This window comes from Primulina tabacum, chromosome 8 (assembly GCF_025594145.1).
Source record: "Primulina tabacum isolate GXHZ01 chromosome 8, ASM2559414v2, whole genome shotgun sequence".
NCBI classification, from domain to species: Eukaryota; Viridiplantae; Streptophyta; class Magnoliopsida; order Lamiales; family Gesneriaceae; genus Primulina; species Primulina tabacum.
In genome coordinates this window covers 9,212,978-9,234,324 of record NC_134557.1, presented here as the reverse complement: position 1 = coordinate 9,234,324, position 21,347 = coordinate 9,212,978, and the positions used below count along the sequence as shown (strand labels likewise).

The following is a 21,347-nucleotide window of genomic DNA, read 5'->3' as shown; positions in this document are numbered from 1 at the left end:
ATGAAGAACTAACTTCTGGCTTCTTTTTCTCTGGCAAAGATATGTCTTATTGTTTTTATGATTGTTTCTTGCTTTACTTTTTGTGAGATAAAAGGCTGGTTTTCTTTAAATTTCTTATACTGTGCTTTATATTGTCACTCTATTTTTGATTTTTTTGCCTGATCGCCTGGAGGTCTAAATTCTTCCAATATTTGAATTGAATCTATAAAAAAGCAGCAATCCAGAGGGCGCTGTTTTAAATCCGTTTGCTGTTTGGTTAGAAAAGTGCTTCTCAATCTCCTCTATCAACTTAGTGGCTAGTACTCAAGCTGCAACTTGATATGTATCTTTGGTTAGCTTTGAATTCTTTAGTGGTATATTTGATTTCTGAAAGAGTTGATTCATTCTACTGTGTGCAGTTGGTGCGGTATTTTTCTTCTCTAAAAGGATAACAAATCCTTTCATTTTGATACTGAGGAACAATAAATCCATGCCGTGTAGAGTGGCAATAGAACGATCACATTAAAAGTTCTATTATACACTGCTGCTTGTTTTAGTACTGGTGCATAAACGATTCCATGTTAATTTTTATTCCTTTTAGCTTTCAGGGTTATGATATATTCGACCAGAAGAATGGAGAAGTTATTGTACTCTGCTCGCAAACTAACAAACTGTAGTTAAATGATTATATGTTTTATGCCTCCAGTAGAATTCCCAACGTTCACACTTTTCCTGCCTACGTCCCAATCTGATTTGTCAGGATCGATGAAGAGTATGCTATGGAACCATCATGATTATCAAATCAAATGTTTCGAGTGTTCTGATTGAAGATGGAAATGAATTCATATTAACCAGGTTCGGAAACCATGAAATTTGGTGTTTGCTCAATTAGCTGTGAATTTTACTTTTCTGTACTACTTCCTTCTTGATGGGTGTTGACTTTTTTTTAATATATATATACACACACACACACACATACATACGTTTGAGGCAAATAGCATTTTACACCTTTGTAACAATACAAAAAATCACAAAATGCCCTGCATGAAATTAATAGGCGTTATGCACCCTGTGTTTTGAAAAATCCAGCGCATTTAACCCTGTGCTTTTTAAATTCAAGGGTATTATCCTTATTTGCAAGGGATTTTATGTCCATGTGCAGGGAGGCATGTAATTTATCAGAATTCGAGAAATTGCCTGAAAATTGAATAAAGCATATTGGAGGACACTGGAGCACATCTGGCTCTTGCCTTCTGGGTATTGAGGTTTGTTTTTCTCATCGAGTAAACCCGCACAGCACTTTTGCTACCGATATTTTCTTGGAGATGAAAAATCTATATCTATATCTATATATATACACATAGAGACTTTGTGTGCTCTGTGCTCCCAAGATAGAGGAGTATTAAAGTTGAGTCAGAAATGTTCTTGGTTGTGAAGTATAAACTTTATATTGACAATTGTAGATCACAAAATACACTCAGATGGAGAAACAATATTCGGAAATATGGCTTCTTTTCTATTCGGAAATATGGCATCGTGCTCGGCATAGGAGTGCAATGTGATAAGAGCATGAATATTATGCCATGCCCTCTAAACAGTTTGGTGTTTCAGCTAGTTTACAAAATTCAAACCATTCGAAGAGTCCATGATTTTACTTGTTTATCAACAATTTCGACGCTTTCTGCGTATGATTAGTTTGCCGTCTTAATTCGATTTTTTAGACATTGTTTGGTTCGTGAGACAATGCAGATAGTTAGTATGGCAGGTTTATACGCGTAAAACTCTAATAAAAAAAATACTGTACATTTGTTTTCAAAATTATTCGACTCTTTATCGAGTTTTTTTATGAAAATTTAAAATTAATGTTGTTTATGGATGTTATACATTAATACTATTATTTCTTGAAATATATTTTTATATTTTTTGCGTAATAATAATAATAGATTTAATTAAAGTATTGTTTTAAAAGCCATATTTTTTAAATTGTAAACTAATTTTCAAATCGAAAACTCCATACTTGTTTTTCCTATTGATGAATTTTCCATCGGGCAATGGTGTTTAATTTTTAAAATATTTAAGGAAGAATATAAGAAAAATTAGATACAGATATCATTCGATGAATCACATCTTAACAATTTGTCAGTAACTTATCAACAAGATTTTCTGGAATTATCTTTTTCTAATTATCACGCGTTTGCATCAAATAATAATAATAATAATAATAACTTGAATTACTTATTATGTATTATACATGGAAAAATATGTAATTACCTTCAGAAAGAAAAGAAAAGAAAAAGTAATTAATAATTAATAGTAACGAAATTAAATTTGTCGAATCACACAAAATCCATGTAATCTGATTTGGCCCTATAATTAATGAAAAAAAAATCTGAAAATCAGATTTTTAACTCCTGACTGAACACATACAGTGGTTCACCTTATCTACATTTAAATTTATTACCAAAATTTGAAAAATTCCTTAATTACAAACTGATTAGGAGTAGGACTCGAAACCTATATAAAAAAATTAAGGCATTAAATATTTTTTTACTTCCATGATTGTTTTTAAGATTGATCACCGCAAGAAATCTCTCCAGTTGTTTTCTTGTGCAGTACATCCGATTTCTTCCGAACCCCCCAGAATTTTCTCTTCTTTCTTTAACAATTAATTGATGGCGAAAAGGAAGAAGACAAAGGCGAAGAGGAAGAAAACAAAGGCGGAAAAATATTGTCAAGAAGGTACTGACAGCGGAATGAAGATGATACGTCCGCCATACATGCCGAGTGATAACAGAAATTCAGATATCGGTATGCATAATGCATGTTTTCTTCCTTCTGAATATATATATCTTAATTTTTAAAGAATTAAAAGTGTTAATAATTTCTTCTTCGTTCTTGAATATCTCTGTGCATGGATACTTGTTTTTGTTGTTTCTTCAATCAAAAACTATAATGAAAGATTATAATATAAAGATTAAAAAGATCGTTCATGTTTGGTTTGGGTTAATCTATTAAAGTTACGTTAAACTTTTTATATTTGCGACTGCATGCACGAGTAGATTTGTATACGCCGCATGCAGTGATATTGAAACTTCATCTGTTTAATTAATACTCTTGTATTCCTTAAACAACTGTTACGTATTCTTACTTCCATTAATTTGATAATTTTTTTCCTGGGAACATATATGTGCACACTTTTAGGCTGTAAATTTTATATGGATTGTTAGTTTAAGAACGTGATTGATTATTCTTGGATTAATATGAATACATAAATTGATTTTGGAACAGTATGCGGGAGTTAAATTGATGGATTTGGTTTTGCGTGATTATTTAATTTGATATACAATTAATATTTAGTGTTCGGGGAAAGGGAGATACCGCAATGGGAAAAAGATTTCTGCCTGGAAGTCGGTTTGTTTACATGGAAACATTTCCTGGAAGCCAAGCAGCACACGAAGAATCATCACAAAGTCCTGCGTTGGGATGATTCAGCAGCCGAGGAAGCATTCTCTGTTGCCAAATGCCGGTATTTGGCCCGAATCAACGACCTCCCATATGCCGATATCAGGCTACTGATGGATCCTAATATGTTCATTGATGAAATCAAATGGGATGATGATTTGCATACACAACTGTCACGTCAGAAGGCAATCTGGGCCAAACTTGAAAAGGAAGACGAAGAAAAAGATTATCTTTTGTATAGTCAGTTGATCGAACTAGTACGTTCATGCCAGGCGAGTGAAATTTGATTCATCAGAATCACAAATCTTGATCGAAGCATATTAGTGGTTAGGTTTGATTTCTTTATATATTGATACCGATCAAGACCGAGTCATTTTTTTTATCTGATTTCTTTTTATTTTAATATATTGTTGTTCAAAAAAACCAAGTAGTTTTGATGATTTTATTCAAACTTTGTTTCTTCCGATGATATATATGAATGATATATAATTATAGTTATCTAGTCAAGCTTTCATCGTTTGGTTTCTAATATTAGACATGCAATTTATGATTTATCAACTTATTTTATATCATTTGGACATTTGGAGTTCCCTCTTCCTTGTTAGGAAAAGGAAAGCAATTATAATAATCCTACTAAGATAAGAATTATCTTCGTTTCTTGGTGAACTTAAATACAAGAAAGTTGGAGTTATTTTTAATGACAATTTACAAAAATAATATTAATATTTTAGGATCTATGCGAAGGGAAAAATAGATCTTAATCGAATTTGTGTTCCATCAAACAAAAGAGGGGGAAATCTTCATGGAATTTGGAACCAAAGAGGGCATAATTCAGAGTAAAAGATATGCCACTTTATTTATATGCTAGTGAGTTTAAAAGCCAATGGCTTATAATGGACCACACATTTTGGATATATCACCATTCACCAATTACACCAACCCCACCAAAAAGTCCAAATTGCCACGTGTCGCCTTTGGATTGAATCTTTTTTCCCCATATTTTAACAACATAGAAGGAAAAAGAAAAAAAAAACTAAAACCCCATTACCCAAATTTGTGATCTTTCCTTGTTTATATATAGTAGCAATCACAAGAAACAACTTGTTACAAAGAGAAACAGTCATTGGCTCAAACCTTCAACAGTTTTTCCTCGAGTAGAAATGGCAAATCACTTCTTATCAGGCTTGCAAACCCATAAACAGGTATTCTCTTTATCAGACATTGATCCAAGCATTGAATTCTTGCACCATTTTTCGGGGCTAAATCCAAGTCATCAAGAATCCTTTGCCTCAAACTTTCAAAGCTTGATTGGTTTTCCCAATCATAATCCTTTCCCTCGTCTATCGGATGACACTGGGAAATCGGAATCTTTCCCTGGATTATATATGCAAGATAATAGCTCGGTGGTGGTGCTCCCGGCTGCTACTAATCAAACTATCTCGAACGAGAACAATCGTAGAGAAAAGAAAAGGAAAGCAATAGTTGCAAACACCCCTCATAGTACCTCAGCAAATTCATCCCCTCAAGTGTCTGCAAATGGAAAAATGGCGAAAAATGTAAGCTTTCTAGTAATTCTTGATCATGTTTCTTGATTTCACATGAATTCAATCTGATCAGGTATAGATTGTGTTATTTAATTATATATATTTTTATATGTTTTAAGAATTCAAGAAAAGGGAAGAAAGTGAAAAACACTGAAAATGAAAAGCCAAGGGAAGTGGTACACGTTAGAGCCAAAAGGGGCCAAGCTACTGATAGCCACAGTTTAGCAGAAAGAGTGGGTAGCTTCCTATTGTTTTTCCATTAACTTATCCTATCCAAACAAATCCAAGAACACAACAAATTAAGTGTGAAATCTGCTCTGTACCAGGTAAGAAGAGAAAAAATCAATGAGAGATTGAGATGTCTGCAAGACATTGTTCCAGGATGTTATAAGGTGATGAATATATCTTTCAGTTCAAAGAGTTCTCTGAAGAATTTCTTCGATCATGTGGATTATTTACTAACGTTATTTATAAAAATTAAACCACTGAACAGACAATGGGAATGGCAGTAATGTTGGATGAGATAATCAACTATGTTCAGTCTCTACAGAATCAGGTAGAGGTGAGTAATTGAATTGATCCATGGACTATTTTTTAACTAAACTTATTTCATCTTAGTCAAAAGATTCAATCTTGGTACATTTTTTTTGTATTTTGCGATTCAGTTCCTGTCAATGAAGCTCACAGCAGCAAGCACAGCTAATGACTTCAGTCCAGACATAGATTTCATAGAGGCCATGCAAGGACTTCCTCTGTATATCTTGCAGAAAGCAAAGGCACCATTTGAAGCACTCGAGATTCAAGATGTAGCAAGACAGGGACCTTCCCCCGCGCAGTTTGCTCCATCATATCTCAATTTTGAGGTTTATCCACAATTGCCAGATAAGAACAGTTGAAGATTACAGAGATCTCCACCCCACCCCGACCACCCCCCCCCCCCACCCCCGAATTTAATCTGTATAACTCAAATCCAGAGGTCAAGAATTATACTCGAGTCGATTGTATCCATCGTTGACACATGGTGGAATTAACAAAGTATTATTAATAAAGTGTATAATCTATTTTTTTCCATCTTATTTCTTGGATTATCTTGCATTTAGTTGCAATCAGATGTCTGATTAAACGTGTAATGACTTGAATTTATTCAGCAAGACTTGATGTTTTGTGACATATATGTTGATTGCACAAGAGACAGAAGTTAACCATGTCTTTGACTTCTAATATTTATGACATGATGCCAATCAAATACGCAGACAGTCTCACTGATATTCCAAATAATTTTGATAAATAATATGGGACTCAAAACAGCATTAATATAAGCACCACATTTCACATTAAATCTGTATTTTGAAGAGGAGAAACGAATAAAATTCTTAGTGGAAAGAAAGTTCACCCCATTTATTAATTAGATAGATTAGATTCCTGCCTGGAAATGTTGATCATATGTTCATCAAAAGTTCATCTGTCAGTAGAGTTTCTTCCTTGGGTCTGCTCTTTTTCTTATTTTTGTTTTCTTCTGGAGTGGATGCATTAAATTTCTTGGCCTCACCAATTATTAACAGTTGATAAATAGCAATCACCTAAATAGACATTCAATTAACATGTCGAGAAGGGAGGAGTGGAGTAGGGCCCTTGGAAAATATAAAATCTTGTTTTTAAAATAAAGACAATAGCTCTCGCAACTAAGGTGCAATTGGGTAGGTGATGGGGGATAAGACTCTAAATGGAATGAATGTTGGGATTGTGAGACAACACTTGAAAATTTAAAATATGAACTGATAAAATATTATAATCATCAAGTATAAAAATTTTAAGAACCATAATTGGGCAAGAAGGTGATGTAACATCTGTCTCCAACTAAAACACTAAATAGAAATTTCTTTTATGTCAAGTGAAAAAACAAGCAACCAACGCGTGAGATTTGTTGTTTTTAGTGGAGACAATAGTCCAAGTGAAACCAACATGATAGGGAAATGAATGGATTTATCAGCAACTTGACTTTTAACATTCCCCTATATTCCGCTTTATTGAATAAATATATTCAAGAAACAAAAAAAATCAATCTAACATGAGAATCCATCTATAAAAACCCATGTCGACAAAAGCAAGTGAAACCCACAAAAAATAATGCACTACACTAAATCTCACAGATGTTGCCAATTCATGATATGAATGATTGAAAAGGGATCATAATGCATTTTACTCTATAAAATTATCAACCACAGAGAGCACCACTTAGCAGATACATTGCATCCATTAAATTACAGCTTTGAATGGGCCAGACTTTGCCTCAAAGATGATACACAATGTGGGTTCTCCAAATTCTCTAAATGATAAGAGTTTATGAACCTTTAAGGTCCCTTTTCTTCCTCTTTTCATCCAATCTCTCCATTGACTACATTTTGACTCATTCTTGCCTGTTTCTTGGAGTATATGCATGAACAAGGAGGAACTAGGCCTATTGGGACCCCTTTGTAACAAATTGGATAGAATCATATTCTTAATATTGATCAGGGGTCACGTAATTGCACATACATCAGGCGAAGATGGGACAGATTCCTTTTAACTAATATGGGCAAGTTCAAGGATCCAAGAACAGTGTCTATCAAGCTTTAAAGATGGTGGAAGTTGTTCATTATTCACTAAATAAAGATTATGAGATCAACCCTTTGTTAGTCTTGAACGTGGCTTATCGGTGTCGAAGCTGTTAGAAAAGATTGTAAAGGTGGTCGAGGCCCTCCGGAGTAGATATTTTTTGTCTCTTCAAATTATTACCTTAAGCCACTTTGACAAAGGACGTTATCAGTTGTATTCAATGGATATTCGAATAATATCTGAAATGAACGATCAAAACAGAACAAATGGGGGATTCTTTGACTTGTACCGGACTAGAGAAGAATAATGCAATCCTAGGAAATTTCCAACTTTTAAGTCACATAGACTTACCCAGTCTCCTTGACCTGCATCAGCATGTTGCGTAATTTCATTTCTGTACATGCTACTTGGGTAGTAGGTCGAAGTACAATTTATCAGCATCAAAAAAAATTTTTTTTTTGGTTTTAAAAGGTAATCAGCATCAAATTTTGGACTCATAAGCAAAAAAAGTACAAACCAATGTACAGTGATTTAAGGGAATCACAGGAATACGTTCCTTACTCTTTTGTATAAAATGCAGTTCTACAAGTGTTTTGTCCCTTGACAAAAATCAAACAAACAATAAAAAACTTAACAAAAATCTTCCCCAAGTGAGGCCCTCCTCAAAGCAGTGATACAATTTCAGCATCTGCAGCACTATATTCTTAGAGATTGAACGGCAACTGGATATTTATTGTTTTAGTGGCTGGCCAGGCCCAGGTGTGACAACTTTACTACGTCTAAGTTAACCTTTAGTTGCCGGTCTTCTGCTTTAAATTTGCAGACATATCCAGAGAAAACCTATACAGAAACGCAATTCATTAGCATTAGCATGAATAAAGGTTCTGATTATATTAATGAAACATAAACCCCGTCAACGAATCAAATGTCAAATAAACCCATTTGTACACGAGCAAATCATTGGACAGCATTTAACAGACATGGTAAATTTGAAGCATGATTATATGATGAGTATCATCAGGCTGAGGTATCAAATAAAAAGGTCCGATAAACTTGCTACTATCCCCGATGATTATGGAACGTTATAATCAGCTTCTTTCACCTTCAATCAATAATATCACAAGCAAAAATTTTCTGTACTCCAGCGAAACCCAATGGGCACGGCACAAATCCTACTGAAGCAGAATCGGATGTGAACTTTATCATTTTCATGGATCACATTAATTATTTCAGACTTAACCAAAGTTATGGTAAAATTAGAAATTCCTAAATTTCTATTCCCCAAAAGTAGTTCCATATAGGGGGATAGTTTGAAATCAAACTTCAAAGCAATAGTTTTTTTATTATTTTGTTTTATGACCTTTATACATAAGAATGTCATATTTATGATAACATTTTTAGGGAGAGTTAATCACCAAATTTTCCCAGATATAGGAGGTGAGACTGACAGGAGCTCGAATTGAGCTTGTGAAATTTTACTGACTAGCTTGAGATAAATGGAAAATACTGAGCTCAGCTCCAGCTCGTAGAATCCAAAAGAAAAAAAGCTCATGCTTAAGTTCACGTGCTTGAGACTTGGCTCATCTCAGTAGGCTCATGAGTTGTCTCCACTTAACTTAGAGCCCTAGTTTCATTCAATGTCTAGTGTTGAAACGAATTCACCAACAATCTGTTCAAATGATGAGTATGTTTACAACAATGTCAACATTCAAATGTAACATGTGTGCATGTTCAATGAATCTTGACCACCAAACTGAGCAGTGCAGCACAGGATATTAACTTTATGAAACCTTTAATTATACACCACAAGACCTACAAGCATATGAATCTATAATGAGAGAGAACCAACATTCCTAACATCCCGAAAATCAGATAGAGACTTAACATGAACAACTGTAACCCCCAAATCTTCATTGCTTGACAAATCACTAACTGTTTCTCAGAACATGAATATGAGACTTTTAGGAACTGGTAACCTTGGATATTACGATATTGTTCTACATTACATTATGCTGAAGCACCTCAAAGAAATTACTTACATATCAGCAATTCTTTTCCTCTTATCAGAACAGATGAATGGATATAAATCCTCAATGGTCATACTACCAAAATCACCACTGAGATTCTGACTCGATATATTAGATCCAAAACCTGTAGTCCCCAGTAAATCCTTAAGCCGTCCTTCCAAATTTTCCATGAAATTGAAACCTGAAAGCATGCCGAATGTAAGCCAGAGTCGATCAATGGAGTGTTGCCAAACATAAAAGAAAAATGAATAAATCAATCAAAGAAAAAAGTAAACAAAGTCGTAGCCAAAATATAACGGATGAAAGGACATCCAGGGTATAAAGGCTACTAATATGGTTACATATTTATCATTAAAAATTGTGAGATACAAGTCCGCAATGCACAAGAATCCAAGTTCAGATTTCTGACATCACTCAACTTTCAATTGAATAATCACTATAAAGCACTATCTTTCAGTTCTTAGGGGCATAACATTCACCGTTTTCAAATTATAATTATAGTTATAAATTACCAAAAGTCACAGACCAGGAGGGTATAAACTCTGAGTTCGCGAGGTCAAAAGAGCAATCCAAATATTTTAATGCCAAAATTCATAAAACAAATGCATTAGCATCTAGGCATAACAAATCATTTTTATAAAAGGTGCAAATGTGCCATGAAACTGAGGTTTCAGTCGCAGTTGTGGACTGTGCGTCCTAGCTATGTCTTGAGGTCAGGCACACGCCTCATGGCCTTGTAATAACAATGTAATAAACAAGACATATTCAACTGCTCATGAAAGTTCTGAAAGTATAACATCTTAATAAAATTCGATTATATTTATATATCTTCGTCACCAAATGCATTGATAAGAGGTCTTGAAAAATGATATCGATGATAATAAAAAAATACTGACATTAAAATAAAGATATAAAAAAGGTCCTATTTTTTATATCAATTTGAACTACAGACAAAAAGGATTCATAAGAGAACATACTGAGGGTTCGAAGCATCCGTAGGTCAAATTTCTTCGCTATATCCTCATGACCAATCTTCTTCGCGCGAAGATAGACCAAATTTTTTAAACCCATCAATAAATCCTGATTAACAAAAATAATGAAATTCAAACCGCGTAGCTTAAGTCATTAAGAAAAGATTATGCACCAACAGAAACAAAATCACGAAACTTGAAAACAAAATTGGATTTACCAATTCAGATTCCGTTAAAGAGCAAAGCCAGCGGACATCGTCTATATCATTATTCCCTAGCACGCTTAGCTTATACATGGGCTCAATCGATGAAACTTCAATGTTCACAAAATCAAAGCTTACTTCAAGAAGAGGTAAGGAGCTCTGTGCGTGCCGACGATCTTGGGATTCAAGCAGGAACAGGGATGTTAAATTTGACAAAAGTTTAATTCGTAATTGATTTATCAATTTTACATATTCATTATAAAATATATATAAAAAAATTTATTAAATTTAATGTTATATTTTTTAAAATATATAATTTATTATTTAATGAATTTAACGAAGATTTAAATTTATATTTATTAAACTTGTTTAGATTCGATAAAAGATTGAATAAACTCGTGAGTCATTAATACATTCGTTAAATAAAATTTGAGTTCGATTCGATTATAAACCAGTCGAACCCAAACATTTAAGAGTTCCGCTCGACTTGGTTAGGTTCGATTACATTTCTAAATAGAAAGACCACTCAAATAAGATTTTATACTAAAAATATTAACCTAAATATATATTTTATTTATATTTGAATTTAAAGATATACAACGATCGATCTAGTTCAGTTTTAAGCAATTACAATTTAATTTTGAGTATACCATAACCAAATATTATGTTTTGACATATATGGTCAGTTATACGATTTCAGAATATAAATTCAATTAATTCATTATTTATTATTCTAAAATATATAAAATAATAATTTAAATTCAGTTTTTATAATTTTCTTCAATTTTTCGATATTACAAGTATATATAAATTATCTTATTTCATGTAATTTTTTAATAAAGTTAAGTTATTTAAATTGTTTTATTATAGATTTGCTAATTGTATGACTTATAAATTAAATTATTTTTAAATAAACATAAATATTTTTTAAATTATAATTAGCTACACAAATTTAAGAATAAACAAATATGTAAATAAAATGTAATAATTTATATTTGAATTATTAACATTATATTTAGTTATTAATAGTAAATAAAATATTTTTTGCTTAAATCATGATTTAAACTACCGGTTCGGTTTAAGTTACATAAAACCATAAACAAACCATGATAATTTCGATTTTAGATTATAAAACCAAAATATAAGAATTTAAGATGAGAGTTCGATTTGATTTTCGATTTTTTCTGATTTGGAATTTGGATTTTTCGGTTTAGACTATATCTTTCTTTCCAATATATGTGATAATGATGAATGGGCGTATAATTAGGGATTCTTCTTATTCGATGGATTGAATTAATGAATTCAAACATTTTTCGTCTAAAAATTCGAGCAAAGGTAATTTAGAACTAACATTAGCATCGTCATGATTATCAGATGATCCAAATTTATATACAACAGATTATGTTTGCCAATTTAACAAAATATCAAGAACGAATACAATTACTTAGAACACTCCAAAAATAACCGTAAAAATTGTTAGAATATTTGAGCTTAATAAATAGAAATTAATCCAAAAAAAAAAAAAAAAAAAAATTGACCGAAGAAGAATGTTCAGATCCGGAAACCATCCAATACATTATTGTATACTAGTTACAATTTTTTTTTATTATTATCGAAGGACTTAAGTGTAATTTGACAATTTATGTAGTGACTAAATTGATATTTAAATTGTTGAAATAACAAAAATAAAAAATAAAAGTTTGTGTTGAATTTTTTTTTAAAAAAACCAAAATAACGAAAAACAAAAGTGTAATATTAGTATTATATAAGGGTAAATTTGGAAGAAAAAATTGGTGTCTTTTTAAGATAGTTACTATCATGCGCTCAATCTTAATAAAATAGAATAGACAGAATAGGTATATAATTGGTTTGATTTCATCACCCGGCAATCTGGAACCAATCTGATATGGTCCAGATCATGCCTAGGTAAAACCTGTAGGTATAATAAATGAGAGATATTTTAAACTGATTATATTAAATTTGAAAAGTAAAATGACTATCATTAATTTTAACATAATTAATTCAATCTTTAAAAATAAGTGATCATGAATTTTACCTTCATAACCTTAAATATATTTATATTTGTATTGTTTTTTTTTTTTAGCAAAACGTATATCCCAATCAAATATTTATCGGATCATCCAATTAATAATATTTTTAGTAGGGTCGAATAAAAATCCAAGAATAACCTCATAATCATATTCCAATCATATGAGCAAGTTGAACAAAAACCAAAATGGAACCTTCCTAAACTTGTATCCCAATTACAAGTTTGATCATTTAATCATATTAAATTCTTTAACGTTAAATTTAACCTCTTGAATCTAAAGGACATCAATGAGTAATCCATAATCGATGACCATGTGACCCTCGATTTTTTTAACCGTACAATGGTAGCAGGTTATAATATTTTGTGATTCTTGAAATACAATTCAAGTTTGGTCATCGGGCATAACCTTTTAGGCCTTCGTTTATAATTTAAATCTTTAAAACTAGATTCGTCAAAATCTCATTTTGATAGAACATGTCGATCCATGCCAGGGATGAATACAAGAATTAAAGTTGGAATGGACTTGAACTTAATCTAACAAATTATATATATAACAAAAAAGTCGTTACATTATACCGTTGAATGAAATTGTGTCCCAGACTGAACTAAGTAAAACTTGCATACATAATTTAAAAAAAAAATAAAAATTGGGGTGAGCTATAGGCCTCGACTGATCTAAGCTAAATCCGTCCATGCTCTATGCTTGGCATACGCACGTTATAAAAACGTAGACATAAATAATAGCACCCACAGAAAATCAACTGCAGTATATGAGCAATGCAATATTTCTACTACACATATCCAGATTGTGTCTAGTACTAATGTTTATTATTGGTGCGTCGAGAGCCTCTATATATGCATGCACGCACAGCCGTGGGGTGGCGGAGGCGGCAGTAATAATCACAGTTGTAGCAGTGGTGGTAGTGGATGAATTGAAATTTTTCTTAAAGCAAAGCCCTTATATGAGGTTTGAGGAACGGATATTGAAACTTGAAAGGGAACGAATGAGATAAAACAGTATGGAACAATCATGTAAAGTTCGGAAGCCAAGATTTCTATTAGTGAAAAGAACAAGAAAAAACAATAAAAAGACATCAATTTTTTCCCACAAGCAAAGAACTATGCAAACATGTAGAAAACAATCTCTTCATTCCATCAACATTTGACAGCAGAAAACATCTCCACTGATAAAACTTTAGGCAGATTGCTTGTACAATTTCTCAACCATCTTCCTATATTCTGCAATTGGCAAAACAAAAAAACTGAAATCAGGCACACATACCGCACAGCTCTTCAGGAGTACCATGAATTTATCAAGGCAAGTGATAGATCTCAAGTACAAGTGTTAGCGTGTGATATTACCTCCTTGGTTTTCCCACAGTGAAGCCGCCGCAGTGTTCAGCGGTGAGCTTGTATTTGGCTCTAGGATACCATCAGAAACAGGAAAACAAGATCAGACATAATCATGGAAGGCATCCAAAGAGGAAACTTCTCAGTTTTTTGAACTTCTCTAAAAATGAGTTCTTGGTTCCTAAATTTTAGGCCATTGATGGAAGGAAAGGGTATTACCTCCAAGTAAACTCTGAATTGATATCAAGATGGTCCTCACATCGTAAGCAGACGACCATTTATCCTGTGAACATTACCAAATAAATATTCAACTTACATGAAATACACTAGGTAATGCATTCAAGAATACAGTAGACACAATTCATTAGCAACCTGTAATATATCCAGGCATATGTTCCCATGCAAATCCACGTTGGGATGGAAGCAACTGGTCTCAAACTTCACCTTCGGAGGTTTAAAAGGATAATCAGCTGGAAAGGAAAGGGATAGTTTGTATTCCGTTCCTTCGAAAACCGTATCTTTGCTACCCGTAATTGTTCCTTTCCAGCAGAAAATGTTGTCCTCCTCCGGAAAAGCTGATATGTCAGCATCACCACCCATCTAAAGATAATTCCAAGAAAAACAACATTGAAAAAATAAATTCAGGACACCCAACAATTCATGTAAGTTTTACATTAAAGCCCTCAAAGAAAAGTTCTAGGTGGATTTTCATAGTACTCACCATAAGTGCCATGAGCTCAGATTGTAACCTGCTCATTGAACCAACAAGAGTTAGACTTTTGCCGTAACATCAGAGTACCAAGGGCTAACAACAAATATTTGGTAACGAAACTTTTTTTTTAAAACAATCAAGAAATATACGCTATTTCAAAATCCATCTACACTCGAAGAAATAGGACCCCAAAATTTCAATCGACCAAGCCCTTTCAGATTTAAAACAAAATTCAGAGTGAGGGGTCATAATCAGCCTAAAATACAACATATTAACCATATGGTAAGAGTTTACAGAATCAATAGAAAATCTCATGAAAATTAGGGCAAGAAAAATTCCAGAATTCACCGACTCTTACCTTCTCAAAACAGACTGGGTATCCACGGTTTTCGCGGTGGGTACAGGCTGCTTTGATGGCGTCGCCGCCGGAGCCTCAGCCGCTGTAGTGTTTGTGTTGGGGTTTCTGTCTTGGTTGTAGGAGTTGTTAACAGCGGACATCTTTAATCCCTACTCTGTTTGATTCCTAAAATCGAGTTCAAGATTTGAAAAATGGAGTGTCGGAAATCCAAGATTTCGTCGAAATAGAAGAAGAATGGACGGAATCGGTTCTTCTTCTTAGAATAGCAGAGGCGGAGAGATCTGAAGGAGTGAATAGATGTATAAAATGATGCCCTTACTTTAGGTTATGAATTTCAAATTAAAATATTGACCGTTACAGAATATGCGGAAAAGTCTTGCTGTGTAACGGCTATATTTGATTTCATTTTATATTTTAATCCTATACTGAATAGACCATTTGGGCGTCCATATATAGTATCGGGTCTGCACCCGGATCTGTGACCCATTTCAATTGTTATATATATATATATATATATATATATATATATATTATATATATATATATTAAACAACATTTTATATTATGGGTGCACACTAGCCGAGTCAAGCTTAGACTCGATTTAAATTTTGTAGGGTCGAGCTAGGTCGAGTATTAAATTTAAGCTCAAGTTCGACTCATGAAAATATCAAATTACTCGAGATCGTGCTTGAAAAGCTCGAGCTCGATCAAATCGAGTTCTAACCAACCACTCATCAATAGCGAGATTCAGTTCTACCCCTATTTTATATGTAGCTTTCATTGAATGTGTAACGCTTTAAATAGAAGAATTCTTAAGAATAATATATTAAAAAATATGAAGATTTACTGGGATATGAGAGATGATTAATGATTTAGAAAATGAATCGGTGGATAATTAATTATTTGATGTATTTATTGTGGAGAAATTGAATGATTATATGAATAAATTATATCTATTAGTATTATAAATTGTGGGCAAATTCCCTTAATACATTGTATCAATAGAACCAAGATGAGGTCTTGTGGACGTACATAATGGAATTGAAGGATGCACTACGATATGAATGTTGATATGTGATACCGACATTACGATAAGCCGGACCACTTGCAACTCATCTAAGAGAGTTTTTCTACATTTTTCCATGAGAGCTGCAAAATGGAAATCGATTTTAATGTTATGTTGATTATCATGGTGAAATTCAAAAAACAACATATGCCAAGTCTTATTGGAGTATCTTTTTTCTCGAACCTAAGTTTAAAAAAATTTAGTTTTGACATTCAAAACGTTCTTTGGGTGTCGTATTACTAAGACATTCATATAGTGTTTAGAACTGTTTATATTTGTGTATTTAATGTTGGACACTAAATCATTCCGAGATTAGCGGAGTTGGTTCTTCTTGTCAATCCCTACGAATGAATCTTCTACCTATGAAGTCCGAATCAAGTACAAGATCGAATGTCGGATTTCTTGTTTAGATCGTACTAGAGATCTTAAACAATTTTACGTCAAGACTGGATCACCGGAATTTCAGAGATCTTACGGTGATGTGACCGTGAATTTTTCTTCTGAAAAACAAGGTAGCCAAAATTTTGAGTGGAGGATTTTCCCAGCCAAAATCTGCATGTAAAACTTCTCTGTTTTTTTCATATGATTCTCAAAGAATAAGTTTTGATTCTTGATCACATCAGGAATCCCGCTCATATTAGGATTTCTATTTTCATTAATTAATTAAAATTCTTAAATTGTATATATCATACAAAGTCAACTCTTGATAATGCGTGATATATATATATATATATTAATACATCTATATATACATATATGTACATGTATATACATATATGTAAATTAAATAATCATTATTTAATTGAGACATATATGTAAATTAAATAACCATTATTTAATTTCTCAATTAATTGTTAATTAATTAATCAATTCTAGATCTCTAGTATATTTCATGAGAACCATGTACATGTAGCAGTTATCAGTACTAACATTATTATTTAATTAATTGATTCTAACTTACTAAATAAAAAAATTGTGAACTCATTATAGTCTCGATCGACGATCAGACATCAGTGATGTACTGAAAAAACAAATATTTTTCATATAAATAAAACTGAAAATTTTAGAAGATCAAAATTTCCACTGATCCATATTTGGCAACCAAAAGTTTTGTGAACTCTTTCACCAAAACATGCAGTTCTTACTCTCCTCACTGAATTAGCAGTTAACATAACTTCCACAATTTCCAATACATGGAATCAACTTATAAACTCCTTATGTTTGATCTCGATCACATTATAGTCACCAAATTCAACTCTTTGAACTTGACTATATCAACGGGAACACAGAAGACAATACTTGTGTAATCCTCAATGGCCCAGGGAAACAAATAACTGTGGGTTAACAACTTCTTGTGATTAATAATATTTATTCTTATTCGAGCTTACTCTCATTTTCTCCATTCTTTTCATCAACCCCTTGTATCTTTGAGTAATAACAATGACATGATATGTGCAACTGATGAAATACTTTTCCAAAATGCACATATCTTAATCTGGCTATAGATTTTTGCACTACTAACTCATTAGATCACATATGATATCTTCACCCCTAGGCAAATGGCTAATTCCCAACTACAATGTATCGTCTCCTACATATTTCGAAACTACATTCAACCTCGCCATCTGATGACCCTCAATGGAGTTGGTAAACGGATCAAAGTAGATTTTAGTACGTAGAGCCTATACGTTGTCCCGGGTCAAAAGAACTAATGGTGTACAATCATAACCGTGGACTATTCCACTAAATAAGTGATAACCACTTGGATAGTCCGATAGAAGGTTGTTCACTGCATCATAAAATGATCATCCATCTCTATGAATGAACATCTCCATACTCTTGATGCAACGTCAACTACTCGTTTTTCTTAAAAAAATACTAGAATTTTTTTCTAATTCATCCAGCCGAAACACTAAATATTTAAAATATGAATATATTGCACCATTTAAAAATAAACCAAATAACTATTATTTGAAAATTTAAAAGAAAGTAATTCAAGGCATAAAGTCGTAAAACGTCAACCAACCTAAACTAACATTATTTCAAAAATAAACTTAACTCTAACATCCTCTTAAAAATCTCTCCAAAGCATCATAAGTCATAAAAATCATTAAGTAATCATAAATCATAAAGATAGTTTTATTTGCGAAAAACTAGCGACGGTCCTCGAGTTGTGTGCATATTCAGTCCAACAAGATCAACCATAAAAGGTTGTCATTCATAAAATTTTAAAATATATAAACTAAGAGAATAAAAGATTTTTCTTAAAAAAAATATCATTATAATTTTGAATTTTCTTCGTATAAAATTTCAACCACACGATTATCGTGGTTGCCTCTGTAACCAACATAAAAGATGATGTAGCTTGGGAGGAAATTTAATCTTTCCTAATAAAAAGTCGATTTATCATAAAATAAAAAAATATATACTCAAAATTTGTCTCCTAAAATGGACATTTGAATAAATGGTCAAAATCAATAATGTAAGCGAATTTACTTCGTGTTTTATTATAAAGTAACTAATATTTGCTATGTTGGTGATTTTTTTTTTTATAATTCGAAAAATTTCTTTTAATCACCAACTCTATCATTTTAAAATCTCTTGTTTTACCGTTTCACTTTTACAATCAGATTCTTTCAAAAACAATTCTCTATTTAAAAAAAAAACTATAGTGTATGTCACCATACAATGTGTGTGTGTATATATGTAAATAAATAAATAAAAATAAATCTAACACCGAAAAAATAGTCGTGTAACACCGGAAAATGCTGACGTGAAGTCAAAATTTGTGCCAAAAATTAAGAATATAGTGTAGCAAAACTAAACTTTGAAAACTTTATTGATCAAAATCCAAAATTGGACAAGTTAATGTCACGTTAGCAAATTAATATTATTGTCATGTAATCAGTTTTTAATGTCATCCGATGTCACATCATCATTTTTCGGTATCAAACTAGCAATTAGATGAAAGTAGCCAAAATTAAAAGTTAATGTAATAAAATCAAACTTCGAAAACTTAGTTAACCAAAACTCAAAATTAAACAAATTAAATGAAAAAAATTAAACTATTTCTCCTAAAAATAATTATGATATCAATATCTTTCAATTTATTATCTTATTTATTTTTATATTATAAATATTTTATCATCTCATCCCACAAGTTTTGACAGTGTCAGAGTCTCTCATAGTCTCATATCAATATCTAATTAATTTTTTTGACCAACATGCAAAGACGATCAAACAAAATAAAAATCAAATTCAGGAAAAAGAATACATATAGAAAATTATTACAAAAAACACACATGAAAGCTTATCTTTATTCATTAAAAAGAAGAAGAAGAGTTCATGTAGTGCAACGGTCTGAATATTCAATGTCCCCTGCCGAACTTCAGTATACCAGATCTCCTCTGCATCGAAGTGAACCCTCCCATCTGGTGGAAAAAACGCGTGCGCCAAGATCCCTCCCGGGCCGTCGAACGGGTATCCGTCCCCATGGTCCCTACTCTTGAACCCTATCATTATATCACCATCATGGTAAACATAAGTGATTAGAAATCTGAACGGTGAGATTTGAGACCATTTGAGTAACGCGGTCACAATCGGGATCTTTGCATCTGCTCTGGTGTCAACTGTCAAGGGAGTACGAAAACGTTAGATTTCTCATGTGCGGGGGCCATGCTCTAACAATTCGATAGCGAGATGATATCGTCAGGTGAAATTTTTCGAAACCGTGATTCACTTCGGAGTTTCTTATGAAATATTGATATGGGGTTCCGCAACGAGGTTTCGACATCAGGTTCAGTGTTTCTTGATCGAGAACTCCCGTGACTTTAAGTTTGAAAAACGCTTGGTACTCCTTGACACCTGATTCCAGCTCGTCGTCGAAGAAATCATCATTCATGTGGATTGAATTGGCGGGGTTGACGTATCCAAGATAAGAGAGGAACTTCTTTAACTCAATCAAGCCATTTGCGTGGTCTCCCTTTCGGGTTCCATTCAAATCCTTCAGAAAGTTATGGTGTTGCATGGCAGATGATAAGAATAGCAGACAAGACAATAATGTATAAAAAAGCAATTTTGGAGGTCATGATTTTGATTTCTTGCACGCCAATGCTGCGTGTGTGTTCTTCGAGAGCTTCCCCCTGCCACCGACCACAATTTATTACGACTTTTCTAGCTATTTTCTTAATCTCCACACACTTTAAATTATGATGTTACAATTAGATTCAATAATCCATGCCTAATTTCTATTTATCAAGTGATTTTGTTTATTTTCAGCATATGATGTGAAAATCATTCGGTCAAATTTTTAAAGCAATGATTATGTTTATAAAGCAATGATTATGTTTACTATCCATAAATATTCCTGAGGTCACGTCCCAAGATTGAGGTTAGTGGACACCGACGTTATTTTACAACCACATAATTGAAAATATCAAATCTCGTAGTACATAATAAGTCAAACCAGTTTATAACTAATAATCAAACTTAAAATTATCTTTACAACAAAAATACTCTAAACGATAAAATTAAACGGAAACATTCACAACTGAAATAATAAAAAATTGAACAAAGATCTAATTAAAATTTTGTCCATCACTATCCTCAAAACTGGTCATATTTTTCTTCCTCTATCTGTTCTTCCGGCTTATCTGGGAAGGAGGAGTTAGTGATTTGTCACTCAACAAGTTGAGGTCGTTCGAGCAGATACATAACAAAATACATAAATTTTGAAACACATACTATGCATAACATTACTCATATCACAAGCATATCTTTGACAAGACACTTAGATTTTTCTACTTTCTATGATTTACTGATATCAGTCCCTAATTTTTACTCATCTAAAAAAGCGAGACCGTATAACGGTAAGGGAAATAAAAATACCACTAACAAAAGGGAACGAGAATTGCCTAAATTACGATGAAAACAAATAAACAATTAAAAAAAAATATAGAACTAAACAAGATTCAAGGTTGATGTCCTAGTAAAATTATTATAAATAATTAAATGAAAAAGGGGGTAGCGGT

At 32.5% G+C, this 21,347-nt stretch overlaps 4 protein-coding genes and 1 pseudogene across 5 annotated transcripts; 2 read left to right on the top strand and 3 right to left on the bottom strand.

The window, feature by feature from the left end:
- The first annotated feature begins 173 nt into the window (after nucleotides 1–173).
- Nucleotides 174–3,754, top strand: LOC142553638 (uncharacterized). Its single transcript, XM_075664032.1, has 4 exons — nucleotides 174–834; nucleotides 1,142–1,244; nucleotides 2,593–2,787; nucleotides 3,337–3,754. The coding sequence occupies exons 3-4, from the start codon at nucleotides 2,652–2,654 to the stop codon at nucleotides 3,726–3,728; spliced, it is 528 nt and encodes a 175-aa protein (XP_075520147.1). The 5' UTR covers nucleotides 174–834; nucleotides 1,142–1,244; nucleotides 2,593–2,651; the 3' UTR covers nucleotides 3,729–3,754.
- Nucleotides 3,755–4,476: 722 nt separating this feature from the next.
- LOC142554509 (transcription factor BEE 3-like) lies at nucleotides 4,477–6,052 on the top strand. Its single transcript, XM_075665178.1, has 5 exons — nucleotides 4,477–4,997; nucleotides 5,105–5,218; nucleotides 5,312–5,377; nucleotides 5,479–5,547; nucleotides 5,651–6,052. The coding sequence occupies exons 1-5, from the start codon at nucleotides 4,602–4,604 to the stop codon at nucleotides 5,879–5,881; spliced, it is 876 nt and encodes a 291-aa protein (XP_075521293.1). The 5' UTR covers nucleotides 4,477–4,601; the 3' UTR covers nucleotides 5,882–6,052.
- A 2,030-nt stretch (nucleotides 6,053–8,082) lies between these two features.
- LOC142553636 (uncharacterized) lies at nucleotides 8,083–10,982 on the bottom strand. 2 transcript variants are annotated; one of them, XM_075664027.1, is made up of 4 exons: nucleotides 10,797–10,982; nucleotides 10,585–10,687; nucleotides 9,620–9,788; nucleotides 8,083–8,420 (listed from the first exon to the last, which is right to left on the bottom strand). In XM_075664027.1, the coding sequence occupies exons 1-4, from the start codon at nucleotides 10,872–10,874 to the stop codon at nucleotides 8,372–8,374; spliced, it is 399 nt and encodes a 132-aa protein (XP_075520142.1). In that variant the 5' UTR covers nucleotides 10,875–10,982; the 3' UTR covers nucleotides 8,083–8,371. The 2 variants fall into 2 exon arrangements, with proteins under 2 accessions (XP_075520142.1, XP_075520144.1); XM_075664029.1 differs by lacking the exon at nucleotides 8,083–8,420 and having other exon boundaries at nucleotides 9,356–9,788.
- A 2,882-nt stretch (nucleotides 10,983–13,864) lies between these two features.
- Nucleotides 13,865–15,551, bottom strand: LOC142554508 (ubiquitin-conjugating enzyme E2 20-like). Its single transcript, XM_075665177.1, has 6 exons — nucleotides 15,252–15,551; nucleotides 14,903–14,930; nucleotides 14,554–14,781; nucleotides 14,401–14,464; nucleotides 14,194–14,253; nucleotides 13,865–14,070 (listed from the first exon to the last, which is right to left on the bottom strand). Exons 1-6 carry the CDS (start codon nucleotides 15,389–15,391, stop codon nucleotides 14,027–14,029), a joined length of 564 nt encoding a protein of 187 aa, XP_075521292.1. The 5' UTR covers nucleotides 15,392–15,551; the 3' UTR covers nucleotides 13,865–14,026.
- A 4,024-nt stretch (nucleotides 15,552–19,575) lies between these two features.
- Nucleotides 19,576–20,442, bottom strand: LOC142554553 (metalloendoproteinase 1-like; annotated as a pseudogene).
- Nucleotides 20,443–21,347: the final 905 nt, after the last annotated feature.